This window comes from Miniopterus natalensis, chromosome 19, assembly GCF_054644295.1.
Source record: "Miniopterus natalensis isolate mMinNat1 chromosome 19, mMinNat1.hap1, whole genome shotgun sequence".
NCBI classification, from domain to species: domain Eukaryota; kingdom Metazoa; phylum Chordata; class Mammalia; order Chiroptera; family Miniopteridae; genus Miniopterus; species Miniopterus natalensis.
The window spans coordinates 12,894,827-12,921,052 of NC_142099.1; the positions used below are offsets into that span (position 1 = coordinate 12,894,827).

The 26,226-nt window shown below is 45.3% G+C and overlaps 3 protein-coding genes and 1 pseudogene across 5 annotated transcripts in view; 1 reads left to right on the plus strand and 3 right to left on the minus strand.

Moving 5' to 3' along the window:
• TPM3 (tropomyosin 3) overlaps positions 1-2,347 on the minus strand; it is a 29,106-nt gene extending 26,759 nt beyond the window's left edge. Inside the window, exons 1-2 of one of the 2 annotated variants that reach the window (XM_087827987.1) lie at positions 2,201-2,332; positions 1,465-1,590 (exon numbers count right to left, since the gene is read on the minus strand). In XM_087827987.1, coding sequence (XP_087684113.1) covers positions 1,465-1,590; positions 2,201-2,317 — 243 coding nt within the window. In that variant the 5' untranslated portion in view covers positions 2,318-2,332. Of the gene's footprint in view, positions 1-1,464; positions 1,591-2,200 lie in introns of both variants that reach the window. The other variant, XM_087827988.1, reaches the window with a different exon arrangement.
• Positions 2,348-11,653: 9,306 nt separating this feature from the next.
• CFAP141 (cilia and flagella associated protein 141) lies at positions 11,654-15,984 on the minus strand. The gene is made up of 4 exons (XM_016221311.2): positions 15,952-15,984; positions 15,575-15,615; positions 13,188-13,317; positions 11,654-11,755 (listed from the first exon to the last, which is right to left on the minus strand). The coding sequence occupies exons 1-4, from the start codon at positions 15,982-15,984 to the stop codon at positions 11,654-11,656; spliced, it is 306 nt and encodes a 101-aa protein (XP_016076797.2).
• A 412-nt stretch (positions 15,985-16,396) lies between these two features.
• LTAP1 (lipid transport auxiliary protein 1) lies at positions 16,397-25,435 on the minus strand. Of its 2 annotated transcripts, none has more exons than XM_016221618.2 (7): positions 25,141-25,435; positions 24,700-24,801; positions 20,630-20,747; positions 20,362-20,415; positions 19,581-19,747; positions 19,436-19,494; positions 16,397-17,025 (listed from the first exon to the last, which is right to left on the minus strand). In XM_016221618.2, exons 1-7 carry the CDS (start codon positions 25,264-25,266, stop codon positions 16,830-16,832), a joined length of 822 nt encoding a protein of 273 aa, XP_016077104.1. In that variant the 5' UTR covers positions 25,267-25,435; the 3' UTR covers positions 16,397-16,829. The 2 variants fall into 2 exon arrangements, with proteins under 2 accessions (XP_016077104.1, XP_016077105.1); XM_016221619.2 differs by having other exon boundaries at positions 25,201-25,433.
• LOC148090888 (inorganic pyrophosphatase pseudogene) lies at positions 21,115-21,892 on the plus strand (annotated as a pseudogene).
• Positions 25,436-26,226: the final 791 nt, after the last annotated feature.

Sequence of the window (26,226 nt, forward strand, 5' to 3'; positions counted from 1 at the left end):
ATAGTTTTCAGTGGCATAAACTTTTGGAAACTATGAATATGTGTGTGTGTGTGTGTGTGTGTGTGTGTGTGTTTGTGTGTATAATGTATATGATCCACTTAGTGTCTCTGATCTCTGGCATGGTATATTTAATAACACTCACTACTTCCCCAGGCCACTGAAAGTGGTGGAGAGCCATAGAGGAGATCAGAAACCTAATAGCAAAGATCCCAAATGTGAGAATTCTAAAATATTTGTGAATGGCCTACTCTGTCTTTCTAGCTATTTTCCAAAACCAAATGTAATTTTAAAAAGCACATGTTCCTATTTTCCTATTAATTCAGTGCCGAGAACTGACTATTTCCATCCACACCGGGTTATTCTTTTGTTGCTGTTCAGATTCACATGGCATTTTTCTATGCAATCTCTCATTTATCTTTGTGGTAAACTTCAAGGTTGAAGGTGAAGGAAAATAGGTGGTTATGGGATAAAATTAAGTGGAAAAGAGGATTTATTTCATTTTCAAATGGGAAAATTCAGCCATAGAGAAGCCAAGTAATTTAGTCAAGGTCACAGAGTAAGGTCTGGTGGTGACACCTTTACCCTCTAAGATGACCCAACATCTAAGATTCCATCTTATTTCTATTATAGTTTATCATTCTAAGGTCCTCTCTGCTGCCCCATGAACAATGCTTCCTATAGCATCTCTGTAGCATAAGGGCAGATGTCCACATTGGCCAAGATAAATAAACCCAGATAAGGCCAAGGTCAGTGTGACCTCTTTTGTCCCATTATGAAATCTGAGCTGCCTTTGCTGGGCAGTTAACAGATGAGAGTTTCCCTATTAATACACGTATCTACGTGCCAAGCCTTGGACACAAAAGCTAAGAATGTGGCATGGGAGAGGACGTGGGATAAGTGATAGCAGTCCGGACACAGAGTCTCTTCCCTTTGTTCAGGTCCTGGGAAAGATAATTAAATTCCTGGGTTGGAGTGAGACCAAAAAACAAACAAACAAACAAAAAAACTTCTATGTGTCTTTAAGAAAGAAAGTATATGGCCTGGCCGGGTGTGGCTCAGCGGTTGAGCATCGACCTAGGATCCAGGAGATCGTGGTTCGATTCCCAGTCAGGGCACATGCCCGGGTTGTGGGCTCAATCTCCAGTTGGGGGTGTGCAGAAGGCAGCCGATCAATGACTCATCATTGATGTTTCTGTCTTTCTCTCTCCCTCTCCCTTCCTCTCTCTCTCTCCCTTCCTCTCTCTGAAATCAGTAAAGATATATTTAAAAAAAGAAGAAAAAGTATAAACCATTACAAGGACATGCCAGCATGCGGTTGTATGCTATAACGTATGTGGGTATCTGTGTCTATGTTCTTGAATCCACAAGTGTGTATATGTCCAAGTGTGTTTGGAATTTAGTCATATTAACATGAAGATCTTATATGTGTAGATGGAACCCACCCCCCATCTCTCTAATACTCACATCAGCTGCCTTCTTCTCTGCCAGCTCCAGCTTCTCCTGGGCATCCTTCAAAGCTTCAGAATACTTGTCCAGCTCATCTTCTGTCCCTTTCAGCTTCTTCTGCATTGCTGCCAGCTCATCTTCCAGCTATAGGAGCCCCAAGAGTCACACACAAGACATACATACACGACAGTGCAGGCTCAGGCCCTGGGATCTTGAGCCCTGACAGACCCCTGAGCTGAGCCTCTATTTTATCATCACCAGAATGACATACTTTCTCTCCAGTCACTTCTAGCCAACTGCCCCGGAGTTATGCTGGCCTTGGCCTGTGACCCTATGATCTCTGATCCTCAGATGGTCAAGCCATGCTGAGTTTTCATCTCAGACTCTGGGATAATAAACATATTAGGGTGTAGGTACCTACAACTCCATCTAAGGGAAAAGAGGTGCTGTATGCCAAGCTCCCACCTTTTCCTCTAGAAATCAGGAGTTCTTCCAAAATGTCATCTACTCCCACTTAAATCAAGGAGACACACTGTAGCTCAGAAGGGGCCACTAACTTTCCCAAGGTTACAGGCAGCCTGAGTCAGATACCCTAGGTGTCCTCTGCCTATCCTGTAAGGCTGGGGAAGCAGATGAGTTTCTCTCACCCAAAGAAGGAGCTGGTACCAGTGGTCACTGCCTTTTCCATGAAAACTCTCTTCCATTGCACAGTCCTGCTCACTAGTAGATGAGAGACACCAGTGCCAGTGCCTACCTGTTTACTTCTTTCTTCTGCCTGCTTCTGCTCAGCTTCAGCTTGTTCCGCCCGATCCAGAGCATTCTCCTTGTCCAGCTTCAGCATCTGCATCTTTTTCTTGATGGCCTCCATCATGAGCAGTGGCCGTTGGTGAGCTCACCTGTGAACACTGGAGAACTGGAGACTAATGCAAGAAAGAAGGTGCTGCTGGCTGAGTGACTAGGAGTCCCCCAGACTTGAGCCTTTATCTCAGCTCATGACTCCACCTCTTGTTCCTAATATGGTCCTTCCAACTCCCTCCAGCCCATCATTGTTTTCCCAGGGGAACACAGGGTGAGAGACTTTGATGGACTGACATCACCAGCAAAAAAGTTGGGGAACAGCTGAGGCTGATTTTAGACAATGGAAAATGGGGGAGGGGAGAGGCTCTTCCTGACCCTGAAACTTTCCACTCACTCTGGGCAGCGCTATGGGTTTTTTAAGGAGAACAGGGAGAGAGGAGAGGGGAGAGAGGAACACTGAAATAGAGGAGGGTACTTTGGCAATTCTAGAATGGTAGTTTTCCTCAGAGGGCCCTAGTTGCTCTTCAGTTTCCCTTTACTCTCACCTGGACTGTGTTGGATGCTGATCAGACCCCACTGGTTGAGTTTTACCTTTTGGTTCCTGGCATTCAGGAAGCTTGAGCAACAGTGCAAAGGGGAGGTCACTCGTGGTCCTGACAATTCCCCCAGATCCCCAGATCAAGTTACTGTGTTATTTTGAGAGTCTGTAATTGGCAGGGAGACATGTTCCTCCCCCTTAAGAGCCACAGGGATGGAGTCAGAGGGTAGGGTGGAGATCTGGAGGACCATCCAGAGCTTCGTGGGGTTGGAGAGAGAATCAGGGCAGGGTCAGAGTAATCCAGATAGGATCATGCCCTCTGCTTTCCCATAGTGATCTTTAAATAGGACTTTGATACCCACATAGACCAAGGTCTGTACTGCTCTCTCCTCTTCTTACCCTCCGCTCCCTTTATGTCTTCTCCCCCAACTCCCCCCCCCCCCCCCCATCGTCCTAATCATCATTACCAGCTTTATTTTCCCGGCTTAGTTCCAGGCCACGCTCATTCTCACACTTGGAGCCTTGTTGTTGACAGGTGGCAATTGATCCCAGTACACTGGCACCATACAATCTGAGCATATGCCAGGGAAGAGGGGGACACTGTTCAAGGTGACCAGAGCTATCAGGGAAGAATATAAATGGCTCGAATTAGTCATTATGTCAAGGATAGATGGGTAGTGTTAATACTAAGCCCCAGCAATGGGGGAACTGAGACAAAGGGCAAAACTGGAGACCACTCTTGAGAGCTTCCAGCCACTAGAGGAAGATAGGCAGATAGAGACCATCAGCTGACTCTTGAAGGAAAGCAGAGAAACCAAAGACTCCTACTGTGGGACTAGGGAACAAGACAGTCCCAGGGTTAGGAGGCCGTGATTGCAAAGGAGGGTGGACATTGAATAAAGAGGAGAAACATACAAGGACAGGAGAAGATCACAGATATATCACTTTGGGTACAAGGGAAAGATACAGGAAGATTAGATCCTCAAATAAATGCCAGCTCTCTCCTGCTTTCACACCAGCCCTCCAGCTTAAGACTAAAATCCATGTAGGCTGTTCTTCCAAAGGGGTCCTGGAGAGAAGAGGTTCAGTAAAAAATATCGGAGCCCCAGAGGTAGGAAAGAGTGTGATGCCAGATTGCCAACTGCTGTAGGAATATGTTTGACATTTAGTTGGTTCCTAATTAAACAACCCAATATCAAACATATCACACAGAAACAGGCAAGAGAGCTTTGGAGGTCATCCACCTCTTCCCCAATGCAAAGAAAGGACAGCAGATACATCAGGCACCAAGCATGGCTAGATAGAGGGCAATTTCCTTGGGGAAGGGTATCGACTCCTGCTCTTTACCTCCCAAGACCGCCAGTTCTTACTCATCTGCCCTTCATGCCATCCCTGTCTCAGCTCGTCTCTTACCAGTGCCTGGCCTTTGCTGGATCACGTTGGCCTAAACCAGAAAGGATACCTGGCAGAGCTCCACATCCGGCCACCCATCCTTCCCCAAAGCTCCCACCCAGAGCTTCTCCCCGATGTCACGGCCCCAGCGCCCAGAGGATCAGTAATGTCAGCAGCTCCTTGTCAGCCTTGCCACCTGCTCTCCTCAACTCCCTTCCAGCTGCTCTGAGGCTTTTTGGGGGCGGGGGTAGGGGGCTTGCACACCCTGCTTTACCCTGCCAACAGAACTCCTAACCTTTCCAAATCACCTCCCCAAGACAGCTGAGTGCCTTTCAGTAGATACCATCCTGGAACCTTTCTGCCCTTTAGTACTACAAATGAGCAGCTGTGAGTGAGAAACTTCTAGAATGAGTGGCTGCTTCTTCCCACCATTTTGTCCCTTCTCACCTTCTCCCCATGTCCTCCAGGCATCCTTCTTAAAGTCACCCCTGGATGTCCAGAAGAGAAGAGTGACACGTCTTACTGGCAGGCTCCAGCCTGGGCTCCAAAGAAGATTTATGGTCTCCCCTGCCTGGCTAATTGAAACTAAGAGTTGAGACCAAGGGTAAGGTAGGAAACCCCTCTGCCAGGAAGCAACCTGAAGTCCTTAGGACTCTCCTCCTCTTCTGAGGCTTTTTACAACTCCTGGGCTGGCTTTTCTCTAAAGGTCTTCCGTCTCTGGAATCCAGCCTGCTTATTTTCTGGGAGATTTTTCTTCTGAAGAGAATCAGGTCTGTTGAATGTCGTGTGGCAGGCAGATGCTTCTTTCTACTGTGGCAGAAAGGAGCCCAAGTTATAGCTACACCGGGGATGGGGGTAGTGGGGGGCTTGGGTGGAGTCTGGGGGTGGGAGGAGGGTGCTCTGCTTTAGCCCCCAGGCCTGCTCCATGTGTCCTTGTTCCCATTAGTCTGGACACCCCTCCCTGCCACACACACACACACACACACACACACACACACACACACACAACTACAGTGCCCTTGATCTAGATCGATAGCTTGTCCCAACCCCAGTCAGCTCCCGTTGTGTGGCTCTTGCCTTCCAGGGGAAGACCAGCAAACGGGTGTATAAGCCCCAAGGTAGGCAACTGTGGTGCTGTCATATGTCCTTGTTCCTTTATGGCTCTCAGAGAGGGGTTGTCATTTTTACTTTCTTGACCTTCCTTTTTATCCTTATTCCTCAAGTCATAGTTCCCCTCTCCGAGAAAATTTCCTACCCTGGAGAAGAGAGACTGGGAGAGAGGCTGGGAAAAGGACTGGCAGAAATGGAAAGGGCTTCCGTGTTTGGGGACTAGGGGAACAGGGGACAGGCAGGAATGCTCATGCGAGAGAGGACCAGCGCTCTTAAAAGGGGACTCTGGATGGCATAACTAAGCAGAAACATCAGCTGGCCTCTGATGAAGGCTTTCTAGCTTTCCCAGAAGTGCCCTCGAGGCAGCCATTTCAAACAAGACTGTGCTCTTCGGAACCAGAGGAGCTGGGTAGGGCACCAGCCAGAGGCCACAGAGGGAAAAGGGACCGGACTGGTAAGATGGGTGAACTATTCAGCTGATATGATGAGAGCAGACAGAGTAGGCAGAGAGGATCAGAGGTGATGGGCTCTGTAGGGGGCCAGCCTGCCAATACTGGAGCCAGACTGGCACTGACAAGCCCTGGGGAGAGAGACCAAGGTCAGGGCTGAAGGCGGGGGCGGGGTGGTTATTCTGTGGGTTCAAATGAACAGAAGAAAGAGAAATAAAACGGGTTGGTGAGGAAGTGTGGTGGGAGGTGGGGGGCAGCCATTGATGGAGAGGAAATAAAAAGGAAAACCAGCCCTGGTTGGGTTGATTAGAGCATCATCTCAATACAACAAGGTTGTGGGTTCGATCCCTGGTCAGGGCACATACAAGGAGCAACCAGTGATGCATAAATAAGTGGAACAACTAACCAATGTTTCTCTCTCTCTAAAAATCAATATATATTTTTAAAGGATTATCTTTATTTTATTTTTTAAAAAATATATCTTTATTGATTTCAGAGAGAGGAAAGGGGAGGGAGAGAGAGAGGAACATCAATGATGAGAGAATCATTGATTGGCTGCCTCCTGCACTCCCCCCACTGGAGATTGAGCCCACAACCCGGGCATGTTCCCTGACTGGGAATTGAACCTCGATCGCCTGTATCATAAGCCGATGTTCAACCTCTGAGCCACAGCCAGCTGGGCAATAATTTTTTTTAAAGAGGAAAACCTATCGTAGGGTAGGGTGGGAGTTAAAATAATTTCCCTCCCACCTTCTAAATTCTTCAAGCTGTGCTAATAAATTGACAGAGGCAGGTTAACAAGAGAAAGTGTCCAAAGTTTATTACACAAATGCACACTGGGTGTGTGTGTGCCATAAGAATAAGGCCAGAAACACATTGGGCAGTTGAGGCTTGGATGCCATTATGCACAAAAGAAAGGAGCAGAGGTCTGGGATTTCATATGGGAAAATAGGCAATTTACTGGTAGGTGAAAAGAGTGGAACAGCCTGGTTGGAGTGGCTGTCGGTTGAGTGTCATCCTGTGCATTGAAAGGTTACCAGTTTGATTACTGGTTGGGGCACATATGGAAGGCAACCCATCAATGTTTCTCTGTTTCCCTCTCTCTCTCCCTCTTCCTCTCTCTAAGCATGTCCTCAGGTGAGGATTTAAAAAAAAAGAGTGGAACACATGGACACATGTAGCAGACAAATTCCTGCTAGGTGACCAAAAACAATGGGACACAGCCCGGCCGGGCATGGCTCAGTGGTTGAGTGTCGACCCAGGATCCCAGGTGATCAGAGTTCGATTCCCGGTCAGGGCACATGCCTGGGTTGCGGGCTCGATCCCTAGTCAGGGGCGTGCAGGAGGCAGCAGATCAATGACTCTCTCTTCATTGATGTTTCTTTCTCTCCCTCTCCTTTCCTCTCTCTGAAATCAATAAAGATATATTTAAAAAAAAGAAGAAAAGAAACAATGGGACACAGAAATCTAGTTAACAGGGCCCTGCTTGAATCCTTCCTACCTAATGCTAAGGTGCATATACTAAGATTTTCTTTTGGGAACAACCTTTCCATCTGAATCTCTTAAGTAGGGAAGGGGGAAGGCCAAAGGTTCTTTCTGAATCTTTTGTTTCATAATAATCAGCTTAACATCAATATTCCAAAAGGCACATTTTGGGTGGCAAAACTTTGGTCTTTTTCAACAGGAAAATATCATTATGGGTTACCACTTATTGGACAGCATGTACCACCTTTCTGCTAAATACTTTAATCTCCACAGCAACCCAACAAGGTGGGCATTATGCCCATTTTACATATAAGGAACTGTGACCCAGAAAGTTAAAGCAACTTGTTCAAGGCCACACAGGCAGTAAGTGACAGCCAACATTCAAACCCAGATCTGTTGTGTTAAATCCTATGCTTCTAACATCAGGCTATATTGCATGTGTTTAAGAGGCAGAGGGTGGATGAAAGACAGATACCAAGGAAGGTAAAAGAAGTGAAGGTGATGTCTGGCTGGTGTGGCTCAGTGGTTGAGCATCAACCTATGATCCAGGTGACTGAGGTTCGATTCCTGGTCAGGGCACATGTCTGGGTTGTGGGCTCGATCCCTAGTGTGGGCAGTGCAGGAGAAGGCCAATCAACGACTCTCTCATCATTGATGCTTCTATTTTTCTCTCTCTCTCTCCCTTCCTCTCTCCGAAATCAATAAAGACATATTTAAAAGAAAAAAAGAAGTGAAGGCAAGATTGACCTGCTGGGAACCAAGGGCAGGGGTACAGGCAGAAGAAATTAGGTTTGTGGGTTAAATCTAGGCCTGCATGTGGTTTTATCTCCTATAAAATTCATCATACCTGTGAGCACCATGTCATGCTTGGTGTAAGAACTCATGCGTAGTTATTGACTAAAGATAAGAGGGCTCGAGAAGCAGGGCTGATGGGGACTGGAGGATGAATGTGTGGTAGGCAGTTAGACATGAGCAGAGCAAGGATGATGGGCCAGGTACAGAAGGCCAGCAGGGCTGAAAGCCTGGGGTGCCTTGTAATGGACAAAGCTGGGAAAACAAGGACCTCACCCCCAGGGTAACCTTTCCTCCCCTAGCAAATGGCTGGTCATGCAGTTCAGAGCTTTCCGTCACCTGTTGCTAGTCATGTGGCAGACCCTCTTAGAAGACGGACAAAGGGCAAGAGAACAGCCTCATACGACCCTCATACAATCCCTTGCGGGACCACTCCCTTAGGTATTAGCCCCTAGGGATAACACTTAGGCTTCAGTTGTGTTTCAGCTCCAGGCCCAGAAAAGCTGCAAAACCAAACTATGCCACGGCTGACATCAGTACCAGCTGCATTGACTAATGACCCCCTGCCCTGGCACTGGCCAATCAGTGGAGACCATGGCCCTGAAAGGACACACCTGGAAAGCTGATGAATATTCTATTGAGATCTTCCCCTGGGATAGCCCCTAAAATCTCTACCCTCAAAAGCCCTTAGGACTAAGCCTACCAGTGCCTTTCCAGTCCCCCTCCTCTTCTGCTCAGGCCTGATACCTTTACCCTTTTCTCTCCTAAGTTCCAAGGGCCCCTTCTTTTGCCTTTTTTGTTTCCTGAGCCCAGTTCTTCTACTGTTCTCTTCTTCTATGGCTGTGACTTTCTAAATAAACTTCCTACTATAGTTTGAGTCTTGACTCTGAATTCTTTCTTAGCCAGAACTCAAGTACTGAGGTTGCTGAACCAAAGTCCCATCTGACTCTGCCAGTCTAACACCTGGTGTCGTTTTGTCACCAACAAATGGATATATAAGACAGAGAGGGGGACAGGCATAGAATGGAGAATGACATTTGAGCTGCATAAGGGGGCTAACATGGGAACTGTGAAGAGCCTGGGTTACAGGGAAATCTGAGAGGGAAAAGGGACCATACCTACTATATGCCAAGCACTGGGTCTGCTCTCTACATACCTTATCTTTTTTTAACCCTCACCGAAAGATATTATTTCCATTGCTTTTCAGAGAGAGTGGGAGGGAGAGAGAGAGAGATAGAAACATCGATGTGAGAGAGACACATCGATTGGTTGCCTCCTGCACGCGCCCCGACCAAGGCCAGGGATTGAGCCCGCAACTGAGATACCTGCTCTTGGCAGGAACTGAACCTGAGAACCTTTAGTCTGTGGGTTAACGATCTGACACTGAGCAAAACGGTCTGGAGCACATTATCTTTTTTTTTTCTCCTCCCAATATGTTTTTATTGAGTTTTAGAGAGAGAGGAAGGGAGAGAAACATTGATGAGAAAGAAACATCAATTGGCTGCCTCCTGCACTCCCCATACTGGGGATCAAGACCCGGAATCGAACCTCAGCCTCTTGGTTCATGGGTCGACGCTCAACCACTGAGCAACACTGACTGGACTATATACATTATCTTATTTAATCCCCTTAATGATCCTATGAGATGGGTATTATTGTCCCCATTTTCAGAAAAGGAAATTGAGGCTCAGAGAATTAACTCACACATGGTGATAGGGATTAGAAGCCAGACTTTGAACCCACACCTTACTCCAAAGCCTGCACCTTGCTGTTTTGTGCTCCTCACCAGTAGGGTATGTAAGGAGAGAAGGAAGGAGTAGCTCTGACAGTTGAGATGAAAAATATATATTGAGGGACGAGACAGACTTGTGGGAAAGGGGAAAGAAAGGGTCTGAGTTTTGCCGTGAAAACATAGCCACATCGGGTTGAGGGCAGGAAAACATCAATATGGAAGGATGAGTGACCAATTTAGATGCAGGTAGCAAAGTGAGAGAAAAGATAGAAGTGCTGATGATGGTGATTACCTCAGAGAGTGATGGTGTGTTGTTAGCTGTCACTGCCTGCAAAATGGGGGCCTCTCCACAGATATATGGAACAAGCTAATGGTTCCCAAAGGGGAGGGGGTGGGAGATGGGAATTTTAGTGGGGGGGATTTTTTTTTTTAAATAGGGGTCTCTCTGGTTTGGGTAGTCATTTGAATGTAAAGTGGATCTTTACATACATTTGCATGTAAAGTAAGGTTCTTTGTGGCCTATAGATGCATATGATTAATCAGTACTTTCCAGTATTTTTCAAATTTTTAATGTTTTTAGATTTAATGCTTTTTCTGACCCCCTAAAATTCCACACCTACTTATTTCTGTTGTATTACTTGCCAGATCCATGAAGGCATTTGAGATTGGAACCCTGTCGTTTGCAGAGGTGGGAATTGAGGCCCAGAGGAAAGAGACTTATCCCAAGGTTTCACAATAACTGGCTGGCTCAAAACCTAAAACCCAGGATTCCTGATACTCAAGCACTTTGTCCAAGTGTACAGAAAAAATCAGTGGAGCCCTGGTCAGTTTTGCTCGGTGGTTAGAGCTTCGACCCAAGCACCGAAGGGTCCCAGGTTCGATTCACCTGGGTTGCAGATTTGATCCCTGTTGGGAGGCAACCAATTGATGTGACATCGATGTTTCACTCTTTCTCTCTCCCCTCTTCTACTTGCTCTAAAAAATCAATGGAAAAAATATCCTCAGGTGAGGATTAACAACAACAACACAAATTAGTGGAGGTCAGATCTGAGAGGTGATAAGCAAACTCCAGGAAGCTATATTAAGATAATGGCAGCTGTGAATAAGCACTTTTGAAATAAATCAAGACTTAGGACTGAAAGAATGAGCCAAGTGGTCTAAGTTTGAACCCTTTATAAAAATTTGCTCTGTTGTTAATGTTATTTTTTTTGAGAGAGAAACATCAAGAAACACTGATGTGAAAGAGAAACACCAATTGGCTGCCTCCTGCATGCCCACAACCTGGGCATGTTCCCCAAATGAGGATCAAACCAGTGACCTTTCAGTGCATGGCATGATGCTCAGCTGAGCCCAACTGAACCACACTGGTCAGGGTTTAATTTATTTTTTAGAGAGGGAGAGGATGAGGGGGGGAGAGAGAGACAGAGAGAGAGACATTGATGTGAGAGAGAAACATCAATCCTTTGATCCCTCATGCACCTGGACCAGGGATCGAACTTGAAACCTGGGTATGTTGCCCTGATCAGGAATCGAACCCGCCACCTTTTGGTGTATGGGACGACGCTCCAACCAACTGAGCCATACCAGCCAGGAGCTAAGTGTGAACTAGCTTTATTTGTTAAACCAAGTGAGGATTCTCTCACATAGTCCATCTCTCCACCTCCTAGGCTGGTCTTACATCAACACTACATATCTCACTCTGACCACAAGGTGTCACTCTTGTTTTTTTCCACTGTTTTCACAGATGGTTTTCCAAATAGCACCCGGGTGTTGAGAGGTGAGAGTGGGAGCACCATTTTAAGTCCTGGGATGATAACTAGATCCAGGTGTGTTTTGGGAAGGAAGAGCAAGGTGGTAGGGTCTCAAGAAGGCTAGGTTAGTGGGCATGATGAAAATGGAAGGGCAGTGGCATCAGAGTCTCTCCATGTAGAAAGCTTTGCCCATCTGATTCAGTTCCTGCTGGTACTGCTGATGCTCCTTCTCAAACAGCTGGTGCAGGGCGGCCTGACGGACCTGGTGGGGAGGGCAGAATACAATATCATCAATGTAAGAAACATTCAAACCTGTAGAGACCTTTTTGTGAGTTTTTTTGAGCCAAACTGTTGACAATTGCCAGAAAGCAAAATCTCAACAGACTGAGAAAATGCTCCAGAGAATGCCAGTTTTGCACCTTATTTTATACATTACAAGCAAAGAGAAGACATAAGTGGGTTATATGAAATCCATTGGTGATAGATTAGGGAGCAGGAGAAAGCAAAGTGGGGGTGGTGCGGTACGGGGGAAGCTCTGGGATTGGATAAAAAGTTAACAGTCAACAATGAACTCAATAACATGAGGGGATTTGTGGTCTCCGCTCTGGTTCAGTACCCGTGCTTGGAGGGGTCATGAAAAAGTAAATTATTTTGACATTCCAAAAGAATGTTATCAAAGATGCAAAAAGACAATAGACAGGCTTGAGGTGAAAATTGACCAATGTTAGGGAAGATTCTAACCTAGGACATTACTACCCACTATAAACTGCTTTTAGTTAAAAAGCCTTTTTTTTTTTTTTTTTTTTAATCCTCACCCAAGAGGAAGGGGGAGAGAAAGAAACAACAATGTGAGAGAGAAATATCGATCAGTTGCCTCCGTATGTGCCCCAACCAGGGATTGAACCCACAACCCAGGTTTGCGCCCTGGCCAAGAATCAAACTGGAAATCTTTCCGTGCACAGGACAATGCTCAACCAACTGAGCCACTCCAGCCAGGCTAGTTAAAAAGTTTTAATTTCAGACCATCCTTTAGGTTGGTCTCTTACATGGTTACTTTAGGTCTCTGGGTTTGCAAGGCCTTCCCTGAGCTTGTCAGGTTTGATATGTGGCCCCTTTTCATCCACAGTATGATGTTTGCCCTCTGTTCACCCCCCTTTCTCATTCTCTCTTCCAGGTTGCTTTCCCACTACTCTATAATATTCTCTTGGATCTGGACTTAGCTGTGACATAGAGCTAGGCAGTAGCATAGAGGCTAAGCCATCGGAGGAGAAGCTTACCCAATTTTTTCCTTCAAGGTGAAGCCCCATGTTCAGCAAATATTTGCTGAGAACATATCATGAACCAGGAACTCTGCTAGGCACTTGGGATTCAAAGATGGTGACATGACAACAATTGAGGACCCCAGAGAGAGAGAGTTTTTGGGAGACGGGTGCTGGGCACTAAAGCTCTTTTGAGTCTCACCAAGATGAGAGAAGCAAGGGTTAAACTGAACTTTGGAACTTTGTAATGTTCCATCTGCAGCTGAATGCAAAGCATCACTTAATGAAAAAGAGTTTAGGCATTTAGAGTTAAAGAGTTATTGCTCTGGTGTAACAGTGAAAACCTCAGGGATGAATAAGAGAGTGGGAATCCCAGCGGGCATAGGCACAGAGGAGTAGTGAATGAGACTTAAGGTCACCCTTGCTAGAACTCACCATCAGTAGTTGCTTGTTGGCCAGTGCCAACTCCTGTACCATGAAATCCTGAATCCTTAGGGTAGCATAAGGGTTTCTCCTCTGGCTCAATGTCATCTGCCACAGACAGTGAGTGTGTGAATTTCGCCACCTGCCTCAGGTATAGAGATAGGAGTTGAATGGGTTAGAGCTAGGAGTGGAGATAAAAGCCCCATTAGTGAGTCTACTTCTTCACCAAAGTCTCTGTGACAGTGTCAGAAGACTGCAAACTCCTTGAAAGGGTAACTAGAACCGACGCAGAATCTAGTATAAAGTACATTATGTCATTTAATCATCATCATAAGTATGTGTCATAGATATTAATTTTTGCATTATATAGACAAGGAAACTAAAATTTCAGGTGAGTTGTCCAAGGTCACTTAATGGCAGACTTGGATATCAAATCCAAACTAAGGATTAATTCCTTCCATCATACCAGTGATTCTCAACCCCAGCTAGATACATTTTGGAATGATTTGTTAAGGTTTTTTAATACATAAAAGGAATATACATATATGTCATATATATATACATACATATATGTATCCTCTGCTCAGATAACCCCACTGAGATTTAAAAATCAAGCATTTTTTACAGATGACTAGAAAATTAAATCCATAAAGAAATGTAGTAAATGGAAAGTGAAAGCTCCATTCTTCTGCCCCAGTCCTCCTCAACAAAGTTATCAATTTCTTGTGTATCTTTCCAGAAAAATTTTCTATCAGATACCAGCAAGTACTTTTTTTTAAAAAAATATGTTTTTATTGATTTCAGAGAAAGGAAGGGAGAGGGAGAGAGATAGAAACATCAGTGATGAGAAGGAGTCATTGATTGGCTGCCTCTTGCACACCCCCTACTGATTGAGCCCACAACTCCGGCATGTGCCCTGACTAGGAATCAAACCTTGATCTCCTGGATCATAGGTTGATATTCAACCTCTGAGCTACACTGGCCAGGTTAGGAGTTGTGCCCTGGCCAGAGTGGCTCAGTTGGTTGAGCATTGTCCCATGTACTGAAAGGTTGCAGCTTCGATTCCCGGTCAGGGCATATGCCCAGGTTGTGAGTTTGATTCCCTTGTGCAGGAGGCAGTCAATGGATGTTTCACTCTCACATCAAAGTTTCTCTCTCTCCCTCTCCCTTGCTAAAAATCAGTTTAAAAAATCTTTTTAAAAAAAAATCTCGAATCCCACTAAATTATATGCATCCTTGTTGCCTCAAATCCTTGCTAGCTTTAGGTATAACTTATGAAACCTTAAAAAACAGTCTTATCCTATCCAATCCCAGACTACTTTAGTCAGAATCTTCTAGGTTGAACTTAAGTATGTGTTTTTTATTTTTATTTTTGATCTATTGATTGGTTTGCGAGAGGAAGAGAGAGAGAGAACATTGATTGGTTGCCTCCCACATGTGCCCAGATCAGGAATCAAACCTCCACATTTTGATGCACAGGACGATACTCCAACCAACTGAGCCACACTGGCCAAGGCTACGTACGTGTTTTTTTAAAAGGCTCCTTCAGGTAAAGGAGATATACAGCCTAGTCTTTTGAATCTTCTCTCTCATTTAACAAATACTACATACCTACCACATGGTTAGTACAATGCCAGGCAACAAATACTTGCATTTTCCTTCAAAAATAAAACAACAAAAACTCACTCCAATTTTCCTTTAGAGAATGGTAAGCAAGGGGCAATAAAAACCATTGTCTAGGCCCTGGCCATTGTGGCTCAGTTGGTTGGAGCATTGCCCCATACACCAAAAGGTTGTGGGTTCAATTCCCAGTCAGGGCACACACCTAGGCTGAGGGTTCAATCTCCAGTTGGGGTGCGTATGGGAAGGCAACTGGTTTCTCTTTCACATCGATATTCCTCTCTCCTCCTTCCCTCTCTCTAAAAACCAATAAGCATGTCCTCGGGTGGATTAAAAAACAACCACCATTGTCTATATAGCCTAACCTAGTGGGCACTAGGAGATGATCTCTGCTAGTGAGAAAAGGTCTGCTTCTGGCCCCCTACACGTTTTTTTTTTTTTAAAAATGTGGCTTTGTTGATTTCAGAGAGAGGAAGGGAGAGGGAGAGAAGAGAGTTGAAATATCAATGATGAGAGAGTCATCACTGATTGGCTGCCTTCTGCATGCCCCTAACTGGGCATCGAGCCCGCAACCCAGGAATATGCCCTGGCTGGGAATTGAACCATGATCTCCTGGATCCTAGGTTGATGTTCAACTGCTCAGCCACACCCAGCCAGGCCATTTTCCTTCTTAATGAGCCGCTAGCAAGATGAAACAGAGCTGAGAGGTGGCTCAGGTAGTACAGGAGGGTAAAAGGTCAAGCTGAAGCGTAAGGGAAAAAAACAGAAGTAGAGATTACCTGTCAACCATCGTCTTAAGTTCCAGGGCCCTTTGAAAACTCTGCAAAAAAAGCGATTTCTGTTGATCTGCCTTATACCTCCAGTTCTTCCTCCCTAGTACCCTATTCTACTGGGAGACACAGATATTTCTCTTTTGAGAGACACCAATTTCCTAGGGGAGGTGGGAAGAAAGGTCTTTTCCTTTCAGAATGGATCAAATAGGTAGGGGTTGGTATGGCAGGCATACTTGAATACCTACTATGTGCCAGTCTCCCATTTCTGTTACTATCCTGTTACGTCAAGGGCCTCTCAGAAGGTTCACTCCTGGTAAACTTATCTGGAAACCCCATCAACGGAAACCCCCTCCAACTCAGCTCCTCCTTCCAACCCTGCATACCTTTTCTATCTCTACCAGCTTTTCTGAAGACATGTCTACAGACTTGGTTTGATATGGTCTTTGGAGACTAAGCAGGCTCTTTCTGTTTGGTTTAGTCACCAAGGTTTCAGTAGTCATAGCAACATTTCTGCCTTTAACAATGACCCTACACCCAGGAGTTGATTGGTCACTTGGCCTGTTGCCCCAGACTTGAAGGGAATTCTATTTCTCCAGTCTTCTATTAGTGACACAGACAATTTTGTGAGCAAGGGCCATAGTTTCGATTTTGGGATTTCTTCTGTTGGGATCCCAAGGAGTATCTGTACGGTCCCAGGTCCAGGGTCCTCAGTCCTACCAATTCTCTAAAGGTAAATCCTCATGCCCTATCCTGTTAGGCAGGTGCAGAGAACGTATCATATGCCTGTTTTACTAAAAGGCAACTGTAAATGAATCACGAATCACATGCTTTATAATTTAATTGTTCATTTTATTAATTTATAAAGTCAGGCCAGTGCATTGGTCTGACCATTCTTGCCCCATCACCCCAACTCTCTCACCCTTGGGATTATTTATAGTCTGGAAGAGGGCAGATGAATTATGATCGAAATCAAGTGAGGATATTTAAGGAAGCTTTGACAGAAACATTAAGAAAAACATCTTAATTCAACTCCCCCAAAAAAGTGCTACCAAGGGAAAATAAAGTCTTAACTGATGTTTTGAAACTGGCCATAAGAAAGGCTTGGAGAATGATTCTCTATGCATGAGCTCTAAGAAGTCTGGATATGATTGGGAGCTTCAGCTGATCCAGCCTGGGCCCGTTGATCCAGGTGGCCTGAGGGGCGCCGGGCAAGCACAATGCAGTCTCTCTGGCTCCATCAACAGCAAGTCCTTCAGCGTTATCACAGAGTACTCTCTAGTGTGTTATAGTTGTCCTTAAAGCTCTTCAATTCAAGGAAGTGCTTGGCACGTTTACTCTTCTGACTGGAGGGGAGGTATGTCACCTGGATGGTTGTTGGGGAAACTTCAGGAGACTGGGTTAGGTCTTTGGCTGCTGACTGATGTTGTCGCTGGGAGCTCCCACTTCGGGCTTTGACCCTGAAGAATACAGAGGGCAGGTCATGGAGAGAACGAGGACTAATGGAAAAATACAATCCAAGGCTCATCCATCCCACAAATGCAGCTGTAGCACAAATGGTCTCTGTCCTACTTTATAAACTAGTTACTAAAACCCTACCTGGTAGCTTAGAAATAACAGAGAAACCAATTTTCCCACTGAGTCCCTGCCTCTGGCCCAACCTTTTCATTAAAGAAGTTATAATTAATTCTGCTGAGTCACCTAATGTGTATATGCCACCAGTATACTCCTAGGCCAGAGAGAGTCCCTTGAGAACCGCATGTCAAATACTATGAAAAGTAACTATTGAGTACTTATCATGCTAGGACATTAAACTTGATGCTTTACCAACATCTAATTTACTAACATCCCAATATTCCTACATGGTGGTATCACCTCCATTTTGCAGGTTAGGAAACTGAGGGTCCATTAAGTAACTTGCTTGAGGTCACAAAGTTAGTGACAGAAAGCTGGGATTCAAACCTAACTTTGTCAGATTTCAGAGCCTATACTATTTTCACTGTACCCATTAAACCTTTCTAGAAGCTAGAAATCAAAGAGACTACATTTTTTTTTTAATTGTAGGAAAAGAAACATAAAATTTACCATCTTAACTATTTTTAAAGAATTTTATTGATTTTTTTGAGAGGGAGCAGGGGAGAGAAATGTCAATCACTTGCCTCCCTACTGGGATTGAACCTGCAACCTAGGTATGTGCCCTTGACCAGGAATAGAACCTTTTGGTGCACAGGACAGATGGCATTCCAACCAACTGAGCCACACCAGTCAGGGCCCATCTTAACTATTTTTGTTTTATTATTATTTTTTTTAAAAATCCCTACCTGAGGCTATTTTTTCCATTGCTTTTCAGAGTGTGAGAGAGAAACACTGATGTGAGACCCTGTAACTGAGGTGCGTGCCCTTGACCAGAATCGAACCAAGACCCTTCAGCTTGAGGGCCGACACTCTAACCACTGAGCAAAACCAGCTAGAGCTTAACTTTATTTATTTATTTATTTAATCTTTATTGATTTCAGAGAGAGGAAGGAACAGGGAGAGAGATGGATAGAAACATCAATGATGAGAGAGTCATTGACCAGCTGGCTCCTGCAGGCCCCCCACAGAGGATCAAGCCCGCAAGCCTGGCATGTGCCCTGACCCAGAATCGAACTGCGATCTCCTGGATCCTAGGTCTATGCTCAACAGCTAAGCCATGCCCAGCTGGACTATTTTTAAATGTTTACAGTTTAGTAGTGTTAAATACATTTATACTGTTGTGTAACCAATCTCCAGAATTCTTTTAATCTTGCAAAACAAACCCTCTACACATTAACTCCCTATTCCCCCTTCCCTCCAGCCCCCGGCAACCACCATTATACTTTCTATCTCTATGAATTTGACTACTCTAGGCACCTTAATAAGTGGAGTCATACAGTATTTGCCTTTCAAATAATTTTGAACAGGTCTTCTGCCTGACTTCTAGACCAAATGCAGTTTTCCACACTTCCCACATGTTCACTTTCATTACCACTGTAAGTAGTTTTTACTAGGAACAAGGTAGTTTATTTTTAGGGACAGAGAAAGACAGTACAGACATACCCCTTATCGTTTTAGAAAGATCCATATTCAACACAGCAGAAAACAGATGTATTGTTTCTTTTCATGGCTGTTAACTTTTTATTCTAGATTGGCTTATCCTCTTTAACCTTTCATTTTAACGTTTGCATAAACAACGTAATGAAGCTCTGTTAGTACACATTTAAAACATTCCCAGACAAAAGTCATGATTCCTCTTCTATACCACAAATACTCATCAGATGACTCTATAGTGATGTCCTTTGTTTCAGAGAGGGTTACTAATGTTTAAAGTGGTAATAAATGGGGGACATTTAATTCTTATTTTTTCAGTCCAAGACACAAGGACAACAGTAGGACCCTGGAAGAGAAGGAATCTGTGTGTGCTGAAAAACTCCGTTCTTTCATACACCAATTAGAGCATCGGCCCATGGATCAAAGGGTTGTGGGCTTGATCCCCAGTCCTGGTGGGGGCACCTGTGGAAGGCAACCAATCAATGTGTCTCTCTCACATCAAGTTTCTCTCTCTTCTTCTCCCTCCCTCCCACTCTTTCTAAAAATCAATGAAAAATATCCGCAGGTGAGGATTAAAAAAAGAAGAGGTACAAAAGCAGAAGCCTCTCTTATCAGCCTATAGGGGAGCATCTGCTTTCCAATGTAAGCGAGAGGCAACTCTAATAATCTAGGACCTGACAACTCTCATGTTACCATGACTTTGTTCATACTGCTTTATGAAGGTCATCTCACTGTGGGAGCAGCCCAGCACTACTATATTCTCTAATCAGTCCCTTCTGACATGTTTCCCTCTAAACTTACACTGTGGCCAGCTCACTCAGGGCCTCCTGATAGCGCAGGTACTCTCTCTGGCCAAAGACCTGAGGAAAAAAGACGAAAGAGTGAGGATTTCTCAGTCTGGGGATCCCTTTAGTTCCCTGAAAAAAATACTAGCCACCCAGCTTACCCCAGTCCCATAGCGGGCTGTCTCATAGCCATCCAGCAGGGTATCAATGAGAGCCTTGCGCACACCCTTGAAAGGAGTACTAGTATTTCGAAGATCTAGCAGGTAGGAACGAAAATTCTTGCCCATTAAGGAACGGGGATGCCGGCCTTCAGCATGAAACGGGATCTCTGAGGAGATAAATAGCGCAATGATACCCTTTCTCCCATTTGTTTCTCTAATTAATTTCCCAAATTTAGAAATAGGTCCAGTGAATGAGTTGGAGGGAAATTCTAAAGAATTAAGGAGACCAGAGGTATAGAGCTGTGTCTGAGTTGTCATTTGGTGATGACAACACAACTGTAAGCAATACCAATGATATACAACAGTGTCATCTTCCTATTTACCCTCCTATATGCCCACCGTGGCTTTAAGACATAAACTATGTTTTGGTAGAGACAGAGTATATACAATAGTTATAGAATAAAAAAAGTTCAAGAACTATCTACCTGGGGCTTAGCAAAAAAGCATGCATTGCCTGTCTTTTGTGGAAATCAAGCAAATTACCACTATCCAGTTCATGAAACTAAAGGTCTAAAGAACAAAATAAATCTAGACTCTTTGGCGCAGAAATAACTTGTCTACATCATTTTCTTATGCCAAAGAGGCACCCAGTACCCTACAAAATTCCTACCAGCCAGGGATCGTGCAGAAAGAACAAATTCTAACATACATAAAGTGAGTTCCTCCCTCTCTTCTCCAAATGAGCTTTCAGGATTCTGATGGCCCATCAACTGGCCCTTACCAGAGGCACGGATGGCGTCCAGAGCTTTCATCCTGTACAAATAGTTGTAACAATCTGTTGAGAAAGAGAGTGGTCTTAGACATAACCCTCAGAAAAGTCTCTAAACTCTAAGAAGCTAATAAACTGCTTCCCACATGTCATATACCCAATAAGAGAAGGACCCACAGCTGCTGGTTTTGCCAGCAGCTAAGTTACAACTCTGAGAGCAAAGGAATTCTGAACTTATGGGACTCCTCACTGAAGTACTCTCCAAGAGCATGTCACACACTCTGATTTCCCTGGGTGTCCAGCTGCAGCAGTCTTGCATCATCATCCGCAAGGAGCTGAGGTTCATACTTGATATCCTGAACCCTGGAGAGTCGAATATCAATCTCCTCTTTTAAGTCCTGTTCACAGAGAGAAAAGAATACACAATCACGTACCCTGTACTCTGCTTTCCATCAGTTTGGAAATGGAGCAGAGCAAATGAGTAACTAAGACAACAGAAGCAGAGAAAATGTTCATTTGGTAAACAAAATTGCAAGATAAGACTCAAAAATTTAAAAACGGTCTTTCCTTGCCCGGGCCAGCGTGGCACAGTTGGTTGGAGTGTAGTCTCATACACTGAAAGGTGGAGCGTTCTTCTGGTCAGGGCACATATGGGAGGCAACAGATTGATGTTTCTCTTTCCTTTCCCCTCTCTAAAAAAGAGCATGTCCTCCAGTAAGGATTAAAAAAATAAGAATGGTCTCTCCTTGTCAGTCCACACCGCGTATGGTTTGGTCTGTGGCAGCCCTGGCTGCTGTAGCTCGGTTGGGCATAGTCCTGTGCACTGAAAGGCTGCCGGTTGGATTCCTGGTCAGGGCACATGCCTGGGTTTTGGGCTTGATCCCCGGTAGGGGGCATGCAGGAAGCAGCTGATCAATGCTCTCAAATTGATGTTTCCCTCTCTCCCTCCCTGTCTAAATCAATAAAAAAAGAAAAAATACATATCTCCATTTCATGATATTCCAACTTATACAGATAAGGATGTGTTCCATATGGTAGCTGAAGTACCATGCTGGTCTAATGCACAAATGGAGGTTGCTACAAAGGACCCTTTTAAGCCCAATTAAACAAGAGGTGAAAAAAGGAAAACTCCCATTATGTTGCAAAATTGTTTCCTTATAAAGGATGTATCTGGCACTATGGTGCCATCCCTCAGACTTGGGAGGACCCAGGACACAATGACGAACATGATGGTAGTTGTGGTAACAATGACCCAGTTGATGTCTGTGAATCTGGCAGCAAGGTATATACAAGAGGTATAATAATCAGGGTGAAAGTTCTGGGCATATTGGTTATGACTGATGAAGGGGAAACCGACTGGAAAGTGATTGCAATTAATGTGGGTGATCCTGATGCAGACAATTACAATCCTATTAATAACGTTAAGCGGCTGAAACCTGGCTACCTAGAAGCTGCTGTGGACTGGTTTAGAAGGTACAAGGTTCCTGATGGAAAACCAGAGAACCAGTTTTCTTTCTTTTTTTTTTTTTTTAAATTTTTTTAAAAAAAATCCTCACCCGAGGATATTTTTCCCATTGCTTTTCAGAGAGTGGAAGGCGGGGGAAGAGAGAGAAACATTGATGTGAGAGAGACACATCAATTGGTTGCCTCCTGCATGCACACCAACTGGGGCTGGGATGGAGCCTGCAACCAAGGTATGTGCCCTTGGGCAAAATCGAACCTGGGACCCTTTAGTCTGACACGCTAACCACTGTGGAAACTGGCTAGGGCTGTATTACAGTAATTTTAAATTTATACTGTATAGGTCTAGTAAATGCGTTCGTTCACCAGTCATGGAGAGTAAACAAATACACACGGCTGGGGAGAGGCTTAGTGCACTAGTTAAAACTACTACAGAAAGTCATGCCACTTGACAACAGAACCAATTACCAGGAGCAATGTGGTGTGATCGCATGCTAATTACTTGCCAGACATTGTTTATGAGTGGTGACTCTTGGGTTAAATATGTAGACTATAATTGCAAATATATAATATCTATGTTGGCAAAATTACTAGTGTTTTTTTCTAACATATGACCTATTTGCTAAAATTTGTTAAAAATAGCAGTGACTAACACAAAAATAATCTGTTAATTTAATTATAAGCAAATCTTGGTCAAAAGCTTTTTAAAGTTAACAGGGTGTTAATTTTCACTTACGACATACGGACCAGAAATTTTGTCCATTAAATCCAAAGTCTGTTAAATCGAGGTCTGCAAAATCGAGGGTTTACTATATTACAAACAATGCTGCAATGAATAATCTTGTATGTGTCTTCTGGTACACATGAGCAAAAGTTAATTTCTCTATGGCAGAAGTGGAACTGCTTGACTGTGGATTAGGTACATGTGTAGTCTTACTAGATAATGCCTGTTTTCCACAGTGGCTTAACTAATTTTTACTTTCACCAATAGATAAGAATTTAGATAATTTTTAAAAGCAAAAGGAACCTTGCTCTCATCTAGTCCAGGGGCTTCTAGATAGTCAAAGTTTTCACTGGCTCATGATGTACTGGAAGCCACCCCTGTATCCCTTTTACAGAAGTCAGCAGGCATTTGGAGAACTGAGGGACTGTTGAAAGAGCTCTACTGATGTTTTAGGCCATGACATCCTTGTTTTCCATGAACTATACTAGCAAAGAACAGGAGGGGAGGGTTAATAGCACTGGTTAATGAGAGAACATTGGTCTAGGAGTTGAGAGAGTTGTGTACTGGCTCTAGCTCTCACACTAACCTACATTTCACTTAAAAGGAACTGACTGCCTAATACGTGTAGGCCCTGGTTTTACAGTGGTGAACAAAACTGGTATGGTGACTGCATTCTTGAAGCTTACAGTTTAATGGAAGAGAGAGGCATTAAACAAATAAAAATTAAACATAAAAAGAAAATTTGTGGTAAAATGCTATCTAGAAATAATCAGGGGACTATGAGAAAACAAAGAGGAGGACCTATTTTAAATAGGTAACATGCACTCCTCTTTGGAGGAAATATTTAAAACCAAGATCTAAAGAACAAATAAGTCCGTCCTGTGTGGCTCAGTGATTGAGCATCCACCTATAATCCAGGAGATTGTGGTTCGATTTCTGGTCAGGGCACATGTCCAGGTTTTGGGCTTGATCCTCAGTAGGGGGTGTGCAGGAGGCAGCCGATCAATGACTCTCTCATCACTGATGTTTCTCTCCCTCCCCCTCTCCCTTCCTCTCTCTGAAATCAATAAAGACATTAAAAAAAAAAAAAAAATGAGCTAGTCAAGTGAACACCAATGGATCATTCTAGGCACAGTTATAGCACATGTAAAAGTTACAGCACATTGTAGCTGGGTTCCAGTGATCAAGGGAGAATCATACAAAAGGAGGTTGGTAAGGGCAACAGGTGCCTTTTACCCAGAAGTGGAAGGGAAAAACAGCAGGATGGGAGAAGTGGTAGGTTATCAAAGTTCTGACGTAGACATGTTAGGTGTGACATGCACATCTAAGTCTTAGGCAGGCAGCTGGATATGTAAGTATGGAACTCAGGAAAAAGGTTTGGGATAGAAATAAAATTTCATCAGTAGATATATAACTAGGCCAAGGAAAGGAAGACAGTCACCTAAGAAGAGAATATAGACAGACCAATTGGCTATTCACTTTCTAAAATATCTTTGGGTAAACTGCTTCATTTTCTTAGGTTCCAGTTTCTAACCTGAGTGTTGGAACTAGATGACTTATGGAGCCCTTATAAATCTAAAGTTCTGCAGGGGCAACTCTTCTTATTGCACTGGGGCTAATTTTTTTTTTTTTTAATATATCTTTATTGATTTTAGTGGGAGGAAAGGAGAGGGAGAGAGAGATAGAAACATCAATGATGAGAGAGTCGCTGATCGAGCCCACAACCCGGGCATGTGCCCTGACCGGGAATTGAACCCTGATCGCCTGGATCCTAGGTCCACGCTCAACCGCTGAGCCAGGCCGGGCAGGGTGAACTGGGGCTAATTTTAACCACCCTAACTCCATCCTAAAACAGGATTAAAAACAAACAGAAAATACTGGGTAGTTTAATCTGAACTGGGAAACATCTTAACACAAAAGGTGGGAATTTTAATTCAAGCCCTTCGTTCTGCAGATGCAAAAACTGAAGTTCCTGGGTAAACTACATGCTATGCTACAATAGTGAACAGGTAAGCCAGGCCCCAAACTGACCGTTACTGCTCAATCCTCAAAGGTAACCGGACAAGAAAACGGGATTTAAAGTAGTTCCTACAGGCAAAGGCAATCTCATTCTGGGCCCTAACAGATCTGGAATACCAGGCCTATCTAGTGCCTTAAGGACCTACCTTGGGGGCGTTGTGTCCCACAGGGACGTGAGGTCCCCTTCGGGATTTCATTGCAAAGCGCATGATTTGCCTCTTCACAAAAATAAATAGCAGTACAAACACCTGTGCAAAAGATATGAGAAAAGGAAAGAATCTCAAATAAAAAGACAACGAAAAAAAATAAGTCATGCCTTCATTTCAAATCCCCAGATTCAGGTTCTCAGCGAGGCTATAGGGGGTGTAACTTGCGACAGCAAAGCCATCAGAGATGAGGTGGATAAAAGGAAGTGGGCAGCGCAGAGGCGTGGGGGTCTCGGTTTTAGGGTTCAAGAGGGAGGATTCTCGGCCAGGGGCGGGGCACTACGAGTCGGTGACATGCTCCCAGGCAGTCCAGGCATAGGAGTCAAAACCCAGAGAAAGTGCAGGTGAGTGGGTGGAGAATGAGGACAGCGAACTACTCACGAGGAGGGGCTCTACTGGGTCACACGCAACAGCAGGAATAGGGTCGGGGAATCTCCTCACCAGGCTCCCATAGGCCATCACCAGCACGACATTCACCCCCGACAGCCAGTTACTGCCGGACGCCATGGCCTCCCTACCCCGGGCAGAACTCTTCCGGTTTACCCCGCTGCCCTGCCGCGTCAGCCCGGGCTCCTCCGAGGCAACGGTGCCTGGGTTCTCTGAAGTTCCCTGGCCATTTCCTTAAGGGGAAAGACCAAGGCTGACCCGGCCAGAAAACATGGCGGATGGGGGAGGGGGGCTGGGTAAGAAGAACGATACCTTCCCGCTCCCCCCCCCCAACACGTGACTCGGGCGCGCAATGGCAACCGGGAGTGGTGAGCGCGGAGACGCGGAACTATGCCAGTAAGAGGAAGCGAAGGCCACTTGCGTCACGTGGCGGGGGCGTGGCCGCCGTGGAGAAGGCGGGGGAGAGGTGTCTCGTGGCGAGGCAGCACGCGCACGTAAGCGTGCGCGTGCCTTTCGCGTCACGTGCTGGGGGACGCAGGAAGGCAAGTGGGAGGGGGAAGGCGCGAGAGCGAGCGCGAGAGGCAAAAGGAGGGATGGGGGCGGGGAGGAGGGAACCTTATATCACGTGACAGGGGCGGCGCGGCCCGGGGGTGTCAGTGTGGAGGAGACTGAGGTAAAGTTGGGAGCGCAGCGGCGTTGGCGGCGGCGGCGGCGGCAGCGGCAGCGCGGCGGGGCCGGGTATTGTCCGCGGCCCCTTTAAATCCGCGATCCCCCTTTTACCCTCCCTCCTTTCTCTCCTACCCCCGCCGTGTACCCCTCCCTTGGTAGGCCCCCCCCCGCACCGTGTGTTCCCCCACTGTACACCCCCCCAGTCGTGCGAACCCTGGCTACCCCCTCGAGTCGGCCGCCGGAGGTTTTGTTTATGGTTGGGTTCGCGGCCTAGTGGGCCTCACCAGAGCCGGGGCCTCGATTTGGGAGCGTGGCCGGGGCGGGGCTTTGGGCAGCCGGAGGGGGGGGCATGCGGCTAGAGCCTGAGGTGGGGGAGAGCGAGAAAGCGCGAGCGAGCGAGGCCTGGGCCCC

Bases quoted from the DNA above. Each gene is read 5' to 3' on its own strand.
- CFAP141 (XM_016221311.2), bottom strand. From the start codon at position 15,984: ATGTCTTCAGAAAAGCTGGTAGAGATAGAAAAG. The intron at 13,318-15,574 runs GTAATCTCTACT...TACCTGAGGCAG, and splicing joins CTTAAGACGATGGTTGACAG to GTGGCGAAATTCACACACTC. The intron at 11,756-13,187 runs GTGAGTTCTAGC...CCTCCCCACCAG, and splicing joins CCAACAAGCAACTACTGATG to GTCCGTCAGGCCGCCCTGCA.
- LTAP1 (XM_016221618.2), bottom strand. From the start codon at position 25,266: ATGGCGTCCGGCAGTAACTGGCTGTCGGGGGTGAATGTCGTGCTGGTG. The intron at 24,802-25,140 runs GTGAGTAGTTCG...TCTTTTGCACAG, and splicing joins ACCCAGTAGAGCCCCTCCTC to GTGTTTGTACTGCTATTTAT. The intron at 19,748-20,361 runs GTAAGGGCCAGT...TTATCTCCTCAG, and splicing joins GGACGCCATCCGTGCCTCTG to AGATCCCGTTTCATGCTGAA.